This window comes from Dermacentor silvarum, chromosome 2 (genome assembly GCF_013339745.2).
Source record: "Dermacentor silvarum isolate Dsil-2018 chromosome 2, BIME_Dsil_1.4, whole genome shotgun sequence".
Classification (NCBI taxonomy): domain Eukaryota; kingdom Metazoa; phylum Arthropoda; class Arachnida; order Ixodida; family Ixodidae; genus Dermacentor; species Dermacentor silvarum.
This window is the reverse complement of record NC_051155.1, coordinates 89673886-89693123: the sequence shown is the minus strand read 5'-3', so window position 1 is coordinate 89693123 and position 19238 is coordinate 89673886. Positions and strand designations below refer to the sequence as shown.

The 19238-nt window shown below is 49.2% G+C and overlaps 1 protein-coding gene across 1 annotated transcript in view; it reads right to left on the bottom strand.

Annotated features, from left to right (window-relative positions):
- The window catches only part of LOC119440214 (neprilysin-1-like), a 75304-nt gene that overhangs the window by 48520 nt on the left and 7546 nt on the right, over nt 1–19238 (bottom strand). The window contains exon 2 of the mRNA XM_049662814.1: nt 2610–2963. Coding sequence (XP_049518771.1) covers nt 2610–2963 — 354 coding nt within the window. The remainder of the gene's footprint in view (nt 1–2609; nt 2964–19238) is intronic.

Sequence of the window (19238 nt, the reverse complement as noted above, 5' to 3'; positions counted from 1 at the left end):
GATGGTTATTTGAAAATATGTTACACTTCGTTTTAACTTATCGATTTTGTAATTTTTTGCCAAGCCCCTGTCGTCAAGATTACACAAGTCGTGCGTGAATGAGTTCAGGAAACTCATTCAATGGGCGAATGCCATTAGCTGTGAATGTCATTCACTATGCCCGTGTAGAAGTTACAAAAATGGCATTACCACTTAATCTCATTCGCTGCGAATGACATTACACGTGCCGTGTGACAAGGGTATTACAATGGTTGCCATACTTTCAGGCGAAAACTCTTTCGGACACAGTAGCTCACAAATGTGTCTTATTCACAATTACAATCTAAAGTGTTTTCTTGGCGGCTTGTGTGGCTGAAGGCTTGTCGTTTTCGTCAGTCAGTTGGTTTGAGTGATTTACAAGGAGTATTTTCAGAAACTTCTCGGCCATTAGATTTGCGGATCTTATCGCATGGCTGTCGTCAACACCTTCAGGGCAGCTCAAGATGGGAGCGCGTTGTAAATAGGGCTAAATTGCTCTTCCTGCGTGGCAGGTGTTCGGAGGCTTTATCGAAAAAAAAGACACTGCATATCCACGGGGTGAATGATGATGAGTGGGCGAAGCTCCGGAGGGAATCATCGGTAAACCGTGAATCTTCCGTGTAATTCGCCCAGTCTCGCCGCACTAAATCGAACGATTGACTTCCACCAATGACACGCGCCATATGTGACGTCATTCCTATTTTATAACAGCGCCCTTCATTATAATTGCACCATCTCCCGCTTAAGGGGACGCTAGCACAAACGCGTTAGAAACGTGCAGTACTCTCTAGTAAGGGGGAGAGGCCACAGCGTCTTACGCAGCCGTTTACACATACCGGAACGTGCACCGCGTTTGCCGACGCCATCACATGACTGCTGAGAGAGTATAACCCCCGTATTCATAAACGCTCCTCGACTTGAACTTGACTTGCCACCGCCTTCAACGCGTTTCGAACGCGCTGCCCAAGGCGGTGGCAAGTCACGTTCAATTCGAGGAGCGTTTATGAATACGGGGGTAAGGCGGAGAGGCCACAGCGTCTTACACCAGCTTCTTACACGGGCCGTAACGCGCTAGCACAAACGCGTTAGAAACGCGCAGTCTTTCGTTAATGTTGGGTATTTATTGTCATCGTGGTGCGGGTGTCCATGTGCGCTTCGTGGCGTAGTGGTTAGCGCCGCGCCTACGGAAGCGAGGGGTCCCTGGTTCGATTCCGCGCTACGGACACAACTTTCGGAATTTTTTTTTTTCCATAAAAGTAGACGTGGCTACCTACTACTACTACGACTACTACTACTACTACTACTACTACTACTTCTACATACTACAGAGGAGGGACAGACCAACACCCTAAGGAGCTTCGCCCCTAAAAAACACTATCTTGTCCAAAAGCGCTAGAAACTGAGGCTAGAAACTCATTGCTTGGAAACTGGTGAAAAGAAACACCGGGTGTTTTCCCGGAACGGGACTTGCAATATGGAACACAGCAATACACCATCACACAGCAGCAGTTATATACCGATGCGCAATGAACGGCGCCAAGTCTTGGCTGTGGCTGGGCGTACTAAAGGCTGTACGACCGTCTTCAGGAGCCCACAAATTACTGCATACTGAACAACACTGACAGAGCACCGAATAAAATGCGCGGGAAAACGATCGTGCGAGCGCGAAGGCAAGCGCATGCACGCGGAGCAGGGGAGGAAGGGTCTAAAGAAGGGTCAGGGTCGCACTGCCCCTACCGCCGACGGGTGGCGAAACGTGCTGAGAAACTCTCCCATTGTTTCCCCGACGGGTGAGAAGGCCGTGAGAAGCGAGCGCGCGCGCCAGTCGAGCCCGGCCGTGGCTGGACACGCCGTGAGCTTTCACCACCACAGCCTTACAAACTCCTAGCTGACGTCCAATGTGGAGCGAGTATAACGCGATATGAGAAGCATCAATTACGTACTGGTAAAAAAAAAGAAAAAGAAAAAAAGAAAAATGACCTACAAAGTAGTTGTGTATTCCAATGAGGTCTACGCAACATAACATTTTTAAAATAATCATTGACAATTACATTTTAAAAGAAAAAAATTAGCGTAGCTTGCACTAGTCGCGCAAGGCTAAAACAGCAGAGCTCATCGGCACCTAGTTGGTCCTGGCCTTACGGGTTATGCTTTCCTGTAATTTATTGATTATTGATCGATTATCGATTACCTATTGATCGGCTATCGATTGGCTATCGGAAGGTATTGGTCCCGTAATTGAGCTAGGCTAAGCGCTACCAAATCATCCCCAGCATTTTCCGGAATTTATTGATTATTGATCGGTTATCGATTAGCTATCGATTGGCTACGCAAGGTGAAGCGAGGCGCAGCGTTGCGCAGTGACGTCATCGCTAGGTGAGGTTTTGCGAACGCTACGCGGGGAAACGAAAAGCTTTAACAGCTCTGCTCTTAAAATTCGGCACTCCGATGCAGGTTTCGTCGTTGCCTCTACTTTGATATTTGATACCGAGCAAGCCGCCGCACGGTGTCGCTGCACTGAAACGAATGCCCGTTAACAGCTTCGCTGGAAAAATCTCGTTCACTTTTTCAGGCGCAGTACGCGCATTTACCGTAACATTTCCGAGCGCTTCCACGACGTCGCGACGATATGCGCGCTCCAGGGTGCCGATCGTGCTCTCGGCGTCCCGGTCGCCATCCCGGCCGCCACAGACGTAGGCGTGAAAGTCGGTGCAGGGATCCGCAGACTCGTTCATGGTGGCCAGAATGGACTGGGCGTGCCGGACGCAGTCCCCAGTCTCGCACAAGGATGGAGGCGCTCGTATGGCGCCGTGGCGGATCACGAGCAGCGAGAGCGCGGCCACGGCAACGGCCGAGGCGACGACACTGCAGCAAACCAGAGTCCGGGACAACCTGCGGCGCGCCACGTGGATGTGCGGCGACGCTCGGCACCTGCTGGGGCTGGGCTGCGATAGGACGCCGACACTTGCACGAGGCCGCAAGCCAGAAGAAGCCACTCGCCAACGACTATAGGTGCTCCGGCTAAAATTAGCGAATGCTGTAAACATACCGTATAGACTCGTGTAACAGCCGCATCTGTGTAACGGCCGCACCCCAACTTGGCAGGCCAGAATTTGGGCAAAAAAATTTCCCAACGGAGACGCAATCGCGTTCGGTGCCCTGATGGCGCGCGCGCACATCGGCGAATTTTCGCGCTCTGCGTACTTCCGCATGCCTCTACTAGATGGCGTCGAAATTCGGGGTGCGCACAAGATGCGCCAGTCACTGGTGAGGCTAGTACCTTTTTGACCAAAACGTTCGGTCCCGTGTAAGGGCCGCACCTCGTCAAAATTGTGAAAAAAGAAAGTGCCGTCCTTACACGAGTCTATACGGTATGATAATGCGCTATAAGAGGATGCGAATAAAAGCACGCTGCTGAATAGTTTGTGGGGGAAGCAAGTTACACTATATCGAAATCTAATTGCGCAATTAGTCATAATCAGTCGACATTACAAGTAATTAGCCTAGCGGAAAAAACTCGAGTGGTTTAACAATGGGCCGCCTTAAAAGTGTAAGAAAATCAGAAGGCGTTGAATATAATTTTCCTATCATTCAGTATTCCACTAAGTATGCGTACTTTAGAGTTACCTAAAAGCTGACAACATATATACAGGTTTTAAGTCTTCATTTATTGTGGTAGTAAGTGGAAGAGAAAGGTGCCCAACCGGTACTAGTTTCCCTGGCAAAAATTTATGCATGATCATTCGACGACGACATGACGAGGGAGCTCTCAAGAGAATGATAGTAAACGAGAGAAACTCCACAGCGCTCGAAGCAAGACGAATGAAGAACTCGCACGTGGTCGTGGATTCTCTTCAAAGGCATGTGCGTGCCCAACAACGTGATATGTGGCACGGCCCTAGTGCCATGTTTTCTTTACAAGCGGCAAGTCGACTTTTGCTACGTGTGTGGTCACGTGGGCCATCGAGCTCTCGCCTGCACCAGCAGCGAAGAGAAAAACGAGAGAGAGAGACAAAGAACTTTATTCACTAGGTCCTGAGAAGCCCTACCCTTCTCAGGACCTAGTTAATAAAGTGATAGTGAAGAAGAGATAATTTTTAATGGCAGAAAGGTGGAGAGGTCGGCCTGAGTGAAGTGCCTCTAGCCTGCTACTCTACGCTGGTGAAGGGATCTGGGGTAACAACAGGAATAGGATGCGAAGAGGAAAGAAGGTATGGTGAACACGATGATGAGAGCTGTGCAGCATACTGTTTCTGTGCAACGCTTACGTGCACATTTCACAGCACAGCACAGTCATCTACGCGGGCAGAGGTAGGTGTTACTGCAGTGTAACTAGGAGACCGTACATAACTTGCATAATTTTTGCAGCTGTTGGCGCCACTGGCGTATTTAAACGAGACAGATAGCTGCTGCAGGGCATCGATTATTTGTCGCAGCATCGTTTTGATCACAGAGTACAACCGGGATTTTTCGGTGCCCAATCCTTGCTCGCGCTGACACTCTAAGGCCCGTGCGCGCGGCGTCAAGCGTGGCCATACATTCGATCCCGGGCTTGCGCGGCTCGCTTGAAGCAATCTTGAAGCGTTTGACGATTGAACTACATTTTTCTGGACCTGCAGTATTGGAGCCAGGGAGCTCTCGTTTGCACCTACAGCTTGTCCACGTCGACGACGCGATCGTCTTCTCCGGTGTTTCATTGACGCTGCTGCCTCTTTGTGGGACATATTTGTCTTGGTCATTTGGTTCAGTATTTTTATGTCTTTTTTCTGTTTCGGTCAATCCTTGGAATTGGCCTCGTGGGGTCCACTGCAATTCAAGCACTTCATTTCTTTTACTGTGCATGAAGATATGCCATGGCTGCCGCCACAGCGGAGGCATGCCCTCTGGCTTGTGCAGACAGCGCTGACATGGCCTAGCTTTAGGCGCTTGTGATATTGCAGTGGTCGGGGCACATAAGGACGCACCGGGTGTAGCAGCGAAGGAAGAAGCAAATGTTGCGGTTGCGGAAAGACTAAATCCTAAGACGAAGAAGAGCAACACCCGTGCACCCCCAAGTGCGAGGCGTGCGGCGGACCCCACTTCACCAGGGATCGAACGTGCAAGCAGCGCTACCAGATATCGTACGTCGTACGACGTCGCCGCCGAAGGCGCCGGCAAAGGGCGAGGAAAGCACAGCTGGACGGAGAATCTGACGTCACCGACACAAGCGACAGCTCGGCGGCCGCGCTACAGTGTACTAGAAGTATGGGGTAGTGGGTTCAGGGAGCGCCCGCAAGCAAGGCTTCTCACATTGACGGCGCGAGGTGGCGCCAGCAGAGCATGGGCTGTATGAAACTCGCGGTACGCGTTGCATCGCGGCCTGGAATCGTCGCTCTCTATCTCAGTGCATGTCACGTAAGTAATTGCCGCCGCCCAGAGGAATTGCCGGGCTTACTGGCTTTTGAACGACCACCACCAAACGCAGGAAACGCTGAGACTGCAAAGCGGCCAACATGGAACAGCCGATTTTCGAATGCAGCCCAGCACGGACTCGCGGCGTCGGTACATGTAATAACGAACAAACTGAGACGATCCTATTTCAGTTTTGTTTTTATATCGTCCCGTGCGTGATAACTGGTTATCGCAAACGTGACAATTTTAAAGCTCCAACCATGTTCTGTAATTTTGTCGAAAGGTGCGGTCAGGATTTGTGAGAAACCACCGAAGAGAAGTATTAGGTTAAGCTACACCGTTATGCCCCCCCCCCCCTTCTTTCTGAATAAACCATTTTTATCATTCCCTGTAACTAACGATTCTGCAAGGTTCGCGAAGGCCTGGCGATGCGACCTTGTAGTTGCCTCCAGGTTCTCGTGCCGTCATAGATTTATATTGAGCTCCCTTGATGCATTGAGTTGTTAGCGGCTTTAACAAATTTCCCTGCCCTCAGAAGAAGCCAAAGCGCTGGCGTGGAAAAAAATGGGCGTCTGCATGCTTTCTAAACATGGCTGAATGCAAAAAAGAAGAAAACTTTCGAGAACACAACAATTCTTTATTTGAAGCTATACAGGTGTTGCCAATTCTCAAATGTACATCATTCTGTCCTGTTTATACAGCACTTCCTGGTATTCATGCACTGAACATAGGCTAGAGAAACGACTATGAGCACTTACTCATCTTTGCATGAAAGTTCTTTTGCCTACGCGCTTCCCGTGACTCATTAAATCATTTTACATAGAAGTGAAGCCTTGTCGGGGCATAAAATTTCACTATGCTGGCAGTAAGCACTTCGGAGTGCTCGCTGCACCCTACACCATATGAAACCTGAGAGTTGCCCAACAGCATGACATCTACTATGCTGTTGCTACACAGCTTTTCCTGGATGAAGAAAGTAGTGAACACATTCTCCAACTTTCTTACTGTTAAGAAAAGCACACGTGACAGGTAAAGCAACCCTCCTTTGTCACAAATAACAGTGAACATATCGTCTTAGGATATCTCATTTGGTCCTTGCAGAAGCAAGTTTTTGCATTCTACACAGTCATTGCGAGCAATAAATTTGCGCGCTACATAACCTGCCATGTAGTGGATGAGCCGGTCATCACTCTTTTCTATGATGTAGCCACTCTGTTCAAAAGAAATACGATGTAGCTTGCGTTCTGCCAAGGACAGGTTACCTGACTCGATGAGTTTATCAGTGTGAGTTATCAATGTCAGCCTTTCCTCCATCGGTATCCTGTCTTGCACCCGGGAGCGAATAAATGACGTTGACGCCTGCGGCCAGGCATTGCATCTGTCGTACCCCTTTTACAGCGAAGAAAACGTGGGTTGCTTCTTTCGGCAAGCGAGGTCAGAGAGCACAGCAGTACAGCACAGCGATGCAAACAAAGCAGAAGCAACGCGCTACCGCAGCGCCACCGCATACATCCGGTACCTGTCAACACTCGCCGCTTCACGCCATCGTATGGCGCGCGCACTCTCCTGAACCCACTACCCCATACTTCTAGTATAATGTAGTCGCGCCAGCTGCGTGAAGCGGCTCCATTCGCAGACCCGCTCTCAATCCAGAGGGCGTTCTCGTTCGAGGAGAAGATACAAGCCAAGACAAGGAGAGACAAGGAGATCGAGATCCCGGTCCCGCTCCCAGTCCGCCAAGCGGACCATGTAGGCCGACGAGGTCAAAGGCGTGACGCAGCCGTCTCAGAAAGGAAAAAAACGCATCAAACAAAGGAACGAAAGGTGAGGCACAGCCAGAACATAGGATCGATCCCCGTATCCAATCGCTAGAGGCAGAAAACAGGCAGCTTAGACGCAAGCTCGCAAAATTTGAAGAAGCTTTAAATAGCATTAGAGGACAAATCACGAAACGCGACGAGGCTAGTACCAGCAACCCTGGACCGTTAGCCGGGCAGCCGAAACGTAAGGCACCCAACCCAGATTCGTTAAGCGACACAGAGGAGGAGGACGAGATGACGGAGGCTTGTGAGACCTCATCCACCGCCTTGGCTCCTCCCGCCAAAAATGAGGGTAAATGGCAAAAGACCCTGAGTAGGATGATGGAAATGCTTTCCGCCATAGCGTCGAAGGTAACGTTACTAGAAAGACTTAGGGCTCAGCTTAAAAGTAGACAAGTAGTACAAACAGAACCGTCCTTGGCTACCACAAACCCCGACGGAGGCGCTAAAGTATTCTGAAGAATCTACAGTAAGCAAGATGGCGAATACAATTAGCAGCACCGTCAATATTTGGCAGTGGAACTGCGCCAGTTTCCAGAGGCACAAGGCTCCATTTGGTCGACTCGTCATATCGGTGGCGGATAAGCCACAAGTCATTTTATTACAAGAAACACTCGGGAAGAAAAACATTTCTATGTCGGGATACCGCACTATCGCATACAGAGGCGAAAAGAGAAGATGCATAGCCACCCTAGATGAGTGCCTCCTTTGTGGAGCACGACGTCCCGAAATATAAGGTCGGACTCGAAGCCCAGCTGATCGAGATCGTGCCCAGTAGAACGAGTAACGCAAATTCCTTCAGTCTTAACGTCTACAGTTCTCCTGCGGATAGGAAAAGAGATTTGAACACCTCATTCAGTGCCGCAATCAGGATAGCCAGAAACGCGCCTCTTCTGATTGCGGGTGACTTCAACGCTCAAAATACAGAATGGGGATACGGCTTTAACAGCAAGAAAGGCAGAAACTTAACCGGTTGTGCAGCCGATTCTAGCCTCGCACTCATCAGGGATTCTAGGTTTCCCACCAGAAGGGGTAACTCGGTCAGTCGCGACACCACACCCGACATCGCGTTCCTCCGCGGTATCGAAGGCACGTGGGATACTCTCTAGGAGGACTTGGATAGCGACCACTACATTCTCGAAATCGCGGTGCAGGTCAAACCAAACCACCAGTCAGATACGAATACGTTGACTGGGATCTTTTCAGAAAAATGCGAGGAGAAACGGCCCCTTCAAGTGAATCTTTCAAAAACCTAATCGCAAACCTTAAACAGGCTGTCAGGTGCGCAACCAAGGAAATGATAACACAGCTCGAAGTCATCAAAATGAACTCGCGGTTAGCGCACCTCCTAGAGACTAACATGCCCTCGCGGAGAGGTGGAAAACGCAGAAGCTTAATCGCCGACTTCGAACGTCAGTCAACAAGGAATAGAGTCGTACTCCAGGCAGCTGGCCCTACAGCAGTGGGACGAGACATGCTACGAAATGGACGGTCGCATGAAAAGAGATAGTAAGTGGAACTTGCTCAAAAGCCTCCTAAACGACAAACAGTCCAAGACAACTCCTAATATTACCGTCGATAGGTTCATTCATAAGAAGATCGCTACGGACCTCACAGAAGAAGAAACTATCAACAACCTGGCTCGCACCTACCTCCCCGTTAAGGAAGGAGACTCACAAGGCGGAAAGGTGAGAGTAAGATGCATGGGGCTAGACAGGCCAGAGCTAGACAAACCGTTCACTGAATAAGAAATTCTACACGTTCTTTTCAACCTAAACGGAAGGTCGGCCCTGGGGCCAGACGGGGCCAGACGGCCAAACTCCTCCGACACCTGGACAAGGCCATAAAAATTGTAACGGCAGAGATAAACGAAGTATGGAGTTCGGGGGAAGTCCCGCCGGGATGGCGCATCGCCAAGGTGTTGCTTATCCCCAAACCGGGCAAACCCCCGCATATGGTTTGGTTTTGGCTTGGCAAACAGCCTTAACCTCTAGCAGGCACGCCTCCACGTGGCGCCCCTGGGTACAAGGTGGAAACATCTTGTAGCGAAGTGCTTGCTGACCCGATGCAAGGGTAAACGCCGGAGGGAAACTTAGGTATGCTTGAAATTCCTCGGGCCTCTGGCCAAAAGCCAAAGAGGACCCTACTCTCCGGGCGACAATGCTTTTTTTCCTGGATGCGATATTGCACTACTGGCCTCTGGCCACATATGAATGTGACTAATAGCAGTTTTGAACTGCGAGTGGTGAATGGAGCCTTTGTGTCTCTCCACTGCGCCCCATAACAAGGACTAATTACCGAAATTGACGGAGCTGGTGGTACCGCAAGTGGAAGGTTGAGGGCCTCGGAAGCTGGTACTTGTAACTAGTGAGGAGAGGTCTTCCCTTCTGCGTTTCCTCGTGAAGAGGGTCAGGCTGTGTAGCAGCAGTGCTGTGAGTGGGTTCGAGCTGTGCTCACCTGCGCACTTAGCCCCTGGGGTTAACTCTGATGGGTCACAGGGGGTCACTGCTTCCCCGGCGAAAACCTAAAGGCACATTACCGCCTTCACGAGGTAGTGCCCGCTTTAAAGCGGCTGGGAGCATGCTCCAGAGCTACGCTACACCTCTCCCCAAGTAGCGTCTGTCTTGTGACAGCAGGAAGCACTGCTCAAAGAGGCTCACTACGCCTTACCCAAGTAGTGCCTGCCCTTGGGCAGCAGGGAGCGTGCTCCAAAAGAGGTACACTACACCTCTCCCCAAATAGTGCCTGTCTTGTGACAGCAGGGAGCGCTGCTCCAAGAAGCTCACTACGCCTCACCCAAGTAGTGCCTGCCCTTGGGAAGCAGGAAGCGTGCTCCAAAAGAGGTACACTACACCTCTCCCCAAGTAGTGCCCTTGGCTGACCAAGGAAGGGGCCACCGTCCAAACGGTTCGTTGTACCGTAGTTAAAAAAACGCCCTGGTTGTTCCAGGCGGCTTTGTTTAAACAGAGACCTTCTCTTGACCTCTATCTTCACTTCATCTATGTCGCCAATGTAATGAATGAATTCCTCATCTACTTAGTTGCCACTTTCGGCTCCGTAGTTTGTTCCAAGCTTTGTTTGAACGTGTTAGACGTTCTCTGGTAGTTCGGTAGTTTGTGGTGGGTAGTTCGGTAGTTGGTGTTTTTTCATTTTTTGTCCTGTTTGGTGAGCGGGTATCCGCGTTTAGTTTCGCCCGCCCCGGGTGACGTAGTAGTACGGCGCGTATCGCCAATGTGTCTTCTATCTTTACAAGAGCTTTCATCACAGGCCGTTCGACGGCGTTTAGATACACAACACTTGTACGTCATGTATGTTAATTTCGAGCTACGTCTCGTATTAAACTTGAAGGCCACTATGTTACATATAGCCTACAACTTCTATGGCGGTGCCTGTCACGCGGTCGCGAATATAGCTCTTCACAGAAAATATCTTCGCATTACTGAAAGCGCGTTAAACGTGTCACTGCACGTAACACACAGTCTGCACAATCTTCGTCCACTCCCACGTCGCAAACTGAAGATTCACATGTATTGCCTAGTGCGACGGCTGCTGAGACAGGTGCTGATGTGATGGAAGTTACAACACTACCTTGTTCAAGCGTTGGCCTGCACACGCCTCTTGAGGAAGTGTACCAAGATGAGTCTCATGAAGCTAATTCACAAGCTATAGAGGTGACATACCAGTCTACTGGTCAAAGAAGGTGGACTGCAGAAGACGTCACAAAATTGGCGGCAGCCGAGATTCGTCTCCCAGCAGGAACAGCGGTGCTTCGATCATTTGCTAGAATCTCTCCATTGCGTACGGAGGCTGCAATAGAACACATAAGGAGGACAGCACGCTACAAGGATGCAATTGAACTGCTGAAAGATGACGTTGAGGCAGACGATGTTGAAGAGCCGCAGCCACTAATCCCCGCTATGCCAAGTTATTCTCACTGTCGTTGGACAGACTCAGACATAGCTGCGCTTGCAATGGCCGAGGCTGCACTACCATTCAGCCGTACCAGAAACGAAGACCTACACAAACAAATTCGTGCCGGAACGGTTCAGGCAATCTCTCAGGTTAGACAGACATCTCGTTACAAGGATGTGCTTGACTTGGCAAAGCAATGTGTGCCAAATCCGCCACCTCTACGTCCATTTGAAAATTTAGCATTCATGCCACTACCACTAGATACTAATCCTATTCGCCTTTCTATAACAAACGTAGTCATCAAGGATGAAGGACTTGTTTCCGCACTAAGCGTGGACCCGATATCAATGCAAGACATTTACCACTTAATAGACTACTATGAAATTAAGCGTTCACCTCCGAAACCGCATCCTCCTAGGGCACAGGTTGACTCTTCAATGTTGGCAAGGAAACATCGCCGCTGGGCGTTATATGCTGAGCACCAGCGTTTATATGACTTGGGTCCTGCTGCCCTTGGGGACTCTCTTCTGCTGGGTGGATCTCAAGCTGGATGTGCAATAGAGGATCTGCGCAATGAGTATGATCCAATCTTTGGGGCAGAATCCACACCTGTCGGGGAGGATCTCCATTGTCAGGCAAGGACAGAGGCTTCTGAGAGTATGTTTGTTGTGGCAGAGGAGATAAATCGACCCTTGAAATCCTTCCCTAACGAATCCGCTGCAGGACTAGATGGTATTAAAATAGCTGATTTGAAGAAAGTTCCCTCGGATGTATTACTTCAGTTGCTCAACAATTGGTTTTCCTTCGGTTCCATTCCCATTGAAATGAAGGTGTCCCGCACTGTCTTCATACCTAAGTGTGCAAAGCCTATTGATCCCGAAGATTTTACACCTATCACAGTCTCCCCAGTCCTCTACCGTATCTATTCCAAAACGCTTCTATCGCGATTAACAGAGGACAACCAGTTTCACAAATTTCAGGCTGGATTTCAGGATGATAAATCCACGTCATATAATGTAGTTTTGCTACAGGCACTAATCCGAACGTTAAAGAAACAGAACCGTCCTTTCTTTGCGATGCGCCTCGACCTTAGAAAGGCATTTGACTCAATGTCTCACAATGCTCTGTTCATGGCTCTGTGGGAGCGGGGTATTCCTGAACGCATGAGGGATATTCTGAAAGATATGTATCGACATTGCTCGATTACATTTTGGTGTGGGGGCTTAAAGGATTCACAAAGGGTTCCTGTAAGGCGGGGTATCAAGCAGGGTGATCCACTATCACCGTCCTTGTTCAACAGTGTCCTTGATCCTCTCTTAGAAAGATTGAACATGTCAAAACTGGGTGTTCAGCTTATGGCACGCATATGTCAGCCATGGCATTTGCAGACGACCTGGCGCTGGAGTCCGACACATATGAAGGACTTTCCTCACTCATTAAACAGAAACATTTTCTTCAAATGTAGGTCTCCAAAATAATCAACGTAAATCCCAGTATTTTGGTTGGTGGGCAAACCATCAATCAAAAGGCTTTGACTATTGAATAGATTCGATGCTAGTTTTGAAAGATCAACCTATTAAATATTTAGGTCTATATTTCTTCGTCAACAAGGCTCCTTCTGTCTAATCAGATAAGGTGAACGAACTCCTGGAGCTCATCGGAAAAGCCAAACTTAAACCGTTTCAAAAGATTCATTTTTGGAGACACTAGGTTCAGCCGGCATATCTTTATGGGGCCTCAAATTCACTTCAAATGCAGGCAGAGGCAGGGCGCCTTGATCGTCTTCTTTCTAAAGAGGTGAAGTCGACACTGCATATTCCTCAAGGCTTTCCAAACAGTCACATTTGGATGCCAACATTTGGATGTGGTGGTCTGGGGATGTTGCAACTACAAAGAGTTGCTTTGGTTACTCACTACAAGGCACTTCGTCAACGAATCCGTCGCCAAAGCGAACGAGTCGACTAACTATTTAAGCAAATTTTGAGCGCATGCAGAGAACGCATAGCAGCTATCTTTGAAACTTCTACTGACCTAACTGATGCCTCCCAAGTGAAATCCGCCTTGAAGAAAGGCCCGGAAACATGGTGGAAAAAGCAAACAGCCAGACACGCAAGCCAGGACTTGTTCGCCCGTAAGGCACAGTTCACTGTAAACTCTTGGTCGGCGTACGACTCCTAACAGTTGAAGGATGGAGACATAATTAAAGCGTTGCGTTTGCGCACGGACCTTTACCCGACACGAACCTTGTTTAACAGGCACGCCACCGACCCGAGTAAGCGACTATGTCGCCGCTGTAACCAAAGATTTGAGACAACATTTCACATTCTACAGGAGTGTCCCAGCGTCCATCTTCTACGAGTAGAGCGCCACAATTTCATCAACAAAAATGTGGTTCGCATGATGAAAGAGCAAAATACTCAAGCCACCGTCCAAACGGAAACACTTCTCGTGACAAACGATAATGTCCGCCTGAAACCTGATCTTGTGGTCGAAGATGGCAACCAGGTGACGATTGTGGATTTTGCAGTCACCTGGGATGCCAACGAGGGCATACTGCTTCGCATGTGTGCCGCCAAGAGAAGGAAGTATGCTGCGCTAAAAGAACTTTTTCCCGGAAAGATGGTAGCAATCTATGGGATGGCCTTTGGAGCCAGGTCTATGCTCTGCCGAGAAACGTTGAGATCTGGGGAATGTCTAGGGTTGTCTAAGAGGGACGTCGGGTGGCTGTCTGTCCGAACCTTGCTCGGCAGCATTATTGTGCTGAGCAGATTCTCTACATTAGTTTGCTAACTACTTGCAACTATTGGCTCAATGTCAATTTTTTCCCTTCGTTTTAATCTCTCTCGATTTATACGCAGTGTCGATAACTAATTCTAACCAACTTTCCCATTTGCTTTTACCGCAGTACACAACCTCGTATCGAACCACACGAGGCGTCTTTTAAGGATTAGCTACCTGGCGTCTCGCATAAGGGCATTGAATCCAACTAAGGCATCCAACTTGGGTCCTACCCAAGTGCTGACGTCAAGACCCGAGCAACAAGGGGTCTTCTTGGGGACATCTTTTTAACTCTGTGAATGCAGGCAAAGTTTTGTAAATAACCTGCGTCCCATCTCTCTAACACCATGCATTTGCAAAGTGGCCGAACATGCTGTACATAATCGAATCACAGAACACACAAAGAACCAAGAACTCTTTAGACACAATTTAATCGGATTTAGAAGAGGACTTTCAACACAGGACACAGTGCTCCTTCTAAAAAGATTCATATTCGACAACGCGTCACGAGACCTCAAAGGAATCCTTGCATTCGACCTCGCCAAAGCGTTCGACAAGGTGGCGCACGAGCACCCCCTGAAAGAGATTTCCTCCCTCGATCTAGGGCGGAGATTGTTAAACTTCACTTTTTCTTTCGTGCCGAAAAGAAAGGCGCTCCTTCGACTCGGTACTATCTCGGGATGTCCTTACGAACCGGGCAACTGCGGAACTCATCAGGGCTCGGTGATATCCCCATTACTGTTCAACATCACCGTGCATAAACTGTCTAACAGGCTAGCCGAACTCCCAAAGGTGGGCCATGCAATTTATGCCGACGACATTACAATCGATGGGGGAATTCCTCACAGACATGGGACTAAAGCTATCGCCGAGTAAATCCGAACTCTTACTCTACAGGCAGGCTAGGCAAGGCATTAGGAACCTTGAGCCTCTGGAAATACTGCCAGTCGAAAGTACGACCAGAGAAGGATACCCCATTCCGAGGGTGAAATCCATCAAAACTTTAGGACTTTTAATCAACGCCAAAGGATGTAATGCAGAAGGTCTAAACAAGCTCGGAGCACAGGCGCACAATATACTCGGGCTCATTTCCAGAGTTACAAGTAGAAGGGGAGGATTCAAGGAGGACAACCTACTCAAGGACTTTCAGGCCTTCTTCATCAGTCAAGTTAACTACACGGCGCCTTTCCTGAAACGGAGCAAAGCCGAAAGGAACAAAATCGACACGCTCATTAGGTCCGGTATCAAAAGACTACTCGACATCCCAGAATCTGCTAGCACGGAGAAACAATTGGAGATCGGTCTTCGCAATACTATCGACGAATTAATCAAGGCACATCTCACTGCACCGATGTCCAGGCTTTCGTAAACTAAGCCGGGTTACAAAATTCTTAACGAAGCAGGTATATCCCCCATACAAACGCCGCTCGACAGACACCTCCTGTCAAAAGAAGCCAAGGAAGGCCCGTACCGAGAAACATTAATCCGGTATATAACGAGGGCCTAAGAATCACGCAGGCTAAAGCCATTCTTCAAAGACTTAATCCACACGGGGCAGATACACTCTTCGTTGACGCGTACAAACACGGCAGCGAAAACAGGTTTGCAATTTCGGTCGTAGAAGCGCGCCGAACGCTGATTAGCGCTGCGTCCGTTTGCACTATGCACGCAAACGAGGCTGAGGAAACTGCGATAGCCTTGGCCCTTAACGCTGCCAAAGGCCCAACGACAGTTTTCTCCGACTCGCGCACGGCGGTCAGGGCCTTCTCGTCAGCCATAGTATCTAAGCACACGGCTAGCATAGTTAACAAATCTCTTAACAAACAAAGAGACAGGAGGTCACCACATCGTCTGGTTCCCGGACCACGTTGACGGCACAATTGCAATTGCCGTTGACGGCACAAGAGCTAATTAAGCGGGTTGCAACTCCAACGAGCAGGCCCACTGCCTAGCCCGTGAATTCATGAACCGCGCTCGGGCTAACGTCCAGCTCTCTCACAGGATTGCTCCCATAAAGACCCATCTTACCACTTTTAACGACATAACATCCCACTACAGACTGAGCAGGAGGAAATTCCCTCCCCCTAACCCAAAAATTAAACAGGGCTCAGTCTGTCACGGTTAGGCTCTTACAGACGAGATCGTACCTCACCCCCAGAGCGCTCAATAGGATAGATTCCAACTTCCCGCAGTCGTGCTCCAAATGCGGGCACGAGTACTGGTCGTCGATCACATGCTCTGGCTATGCCCGTTCAACGCGGGCTCTGATCTTCAAGACAAGTCCAAGTGGGACGCCCTACTAGGGAGCTAGGCGCGACGCAGCATGCAAGAGAACTGCTGCGTAGCAACGGCCACCTTGAGTCTCAAAACGCTGATGTGTTGAGGAGCCTGGCTAGTGGCGCTGCTGGCGTCTCACCTCGCGTGGTTCGTGCGCTGATTGTCGACGCCGAGAGCAGTTCGCGCTGCTCCCACGCGAGAAGGGGAGCGCGAAGGAAGTCGCGTGACGCAAACGCGTCGTATCCTTTTATTTTGGTTGCGTTTCCATCGTTTTGGCTCAGTGTGCGGCAAAAATGGTGGCTGAGAAGCGAAGTTCGCGCGATCAGCATCAAGACTTTGGCGTCACGTGATGCATCTTCGCCCTCGCAGCTGCTCTCGGAGCGCATGGAACGTTTCTATGGGGGAGCAAGCAGTCGCGCTCTCGATGCGCTACTGCTCTGCTGCTCTCAGCGTTTTGCCTGCGCTCCTGTTCTGGCAATGGATTGCGCCACTAAATGTGCTGTTGTGCTCATATCAGAGCATACACGCAGGAGCTCACCAGGAAAGCTAGTGCGCCTATAGTGTGCACGCGAGCAGCGCTCATGCCTGCAGCGGAAGGCAGAACGCTGTCCTGGCTCCGCTGTTGAGCCGGTTAACTTGAGCGTTGATCGTGCCTCCACTTCGTACTTTTTGCAGCCAAACGCACTCCGCGTCTCTGAAGGGCGTCTAATTATATTGTTACGGAGCAGTGGGGCATGGTGTGACTATGAGCAACGGCCGACGCCTTAAGCGCATTGCGCCAAGAATGCTCACGAGGAAGTAGGGATTAATGCTCAGTGTTCGCGCTCCCGCGCGCGCCACGCATCTCGAAAATCACACGCGGACTTTGCAGGCGTGCTGCCAGATGGCGCAGCGTGTCCAGGGTAGCCGCGCGAGACAGTAGCCCTAAAGTCCCTAGATATTTTTTGCTTTCTTAAAAGAGCAGAAAATCTAGGGACCTTAAGTAGCGCGACTGCAAAACGCGACAGTACATGACGCGTTTCGGTGGTGGCAATGCGGTGTGTGGCTGCATTGCTTTAATGCTAAGCGTCGGGATTTATTGTGAGATGAATAATGTCGGATTTTGTTTTTTAAAGACGATAGTCTTTCTTGGGCTGCCTAAACGCGAAAAACTTTGTCTGTCCGTCTGTCTGTCCCTCGATTCAACCGCCCGGCCAAAACCAACTAAGCTACTAGCACTGATGGCACGGGGTCATACACGTCAGCATTATACAGCGCAAAGGAAACCTCACGCCTTGAGGCAAAATGTATGTACATAACCATGATCCGCAGCGTTCATTTAATTAAGAATACACATCGGACTGGCTTTAACGTTAGTAAATGAAAAATCAACGCGTTATAAATGGTGTCGAAGAGACGCTACGCGTTAAAAACAAGCCGACTGAAGGCGTCGCACTGTTACCGGCTATAAGCCAACAGTAATAAAAGGTCCCAACAGATGGCGCGAGAGCAGGGCGAATGCGGCAAATTTAGATTGAATTCAGCAATACCTCCATTTTATCTTTCATGGGAGGAGTGAGAGGGGAGGGGAAGAGCGTGAGGGGTGGGAGGGAAGAGTATAGAGGGTGTTGCATATCAGGGGTGGCAGAACACTATCGTCTTTGGACGTCATTTGCAGCGAAGCAAGCAGATATGCGGCCAATTTTTGTCAACAAGCTCCATTCACCTTCGAAGATTCAGCACACGGCATGAGGCGAGCGAGAACATTTCAGGCAGCCGTCTTTCCTTTCCCTTTCGGGGAGAGTCTTGAAAAATGTGGACAGATATAAGTGGTCTTGTGCATGCAAGACCACTTAAACTGTGTGGTTCAAAATTTCAGGAAGCTGAAATTGTGAATGAAACTGTTGAAAAGAAATAGCTTCGCTGGAAATTGGGCAGTCATTATGGGAAATCGCACAAATTTGCTTTATTCTATTAGGACTATAGGGCTAGTTTTTAAAGCGATCAATTTGGAGACAGTCACATTTTAATGCAGTCCCATTGTTAAATATCTTGAAGATCGCACATAGTTTCAGATATTCGTAATCAAATTTCAGCGCTCAACCGAGACAATATCGATACCAAGGTGCCCAGAGAAGGCGCCTCGGTATTATGTCAGACAGAAACGCGCCGGACGAAGCGCATGACGAAGTCTGATTAATGCCGTGTCGCGCAAGGACGCGTACGACACGTCGCAAGCAGACGCTTGTCACGAAGGACGCGCCGTAATCTGACGTGACTGGTCGCAACGTTGTTTCAAATATCGTTCTCTTTCAAACGCTCGTTGCCATTTTATTAACAATCTGTAAAGAGTAAAAAGAAAAAAAAAGACATCATATATGTAACCTTGACATTCTTTTTGCTATATAACCCCTCGCCCTTTCGATGTTTCCGGTGCTCAAGGTACAATATATAAATAAATAGAACAAGTGTATCAAAAACATGTCAGCGTGACCAGATAGTACGCGCAGCCCAAATACTGTACCCTGCCTAGTGCCGTCTGCTGCAGTTTATCGTTAAACTTGCTTCGAAGAAGGAGCGCCAGGGTATGTTTTGCGGGGATATTTGTCTGATACTTACGCGTCTCTGGCTGAAGCTAGGAAGAGGCGTCAGCGGGGACTCGACTGAGGTTGCGTAACCGCTAAAAGGACATTCATCTTCTGGGCTTTGCTGGTTCGTCGTACCACTGGCACCGCTGACAGACGCTTGTACTGCATTGGGGCCGTGGTCTGCAGTGTCCGGAGAAGCGCCCGCAATGCCTCTCTGCGGGCGATTTAGAAATTTAGAGAATAGGATCTCACAAAACGGCGACATCACATGAAAAAGAATAATACCAGTACTACTGAAAATAATATTAATAGTAATAATAATAAGAAGATGAAGAAGAATAACTGCAGAAACTTCCTTTATGTTGACAAGTTTGATGCCTGACTATACTGCCCGAGCCAATCCAGCTAGATACAGAAGAAGGTGATTCGTTCACGCCGGTTAAAATTAATAGGAGAGGTTTAACGTTACACACAG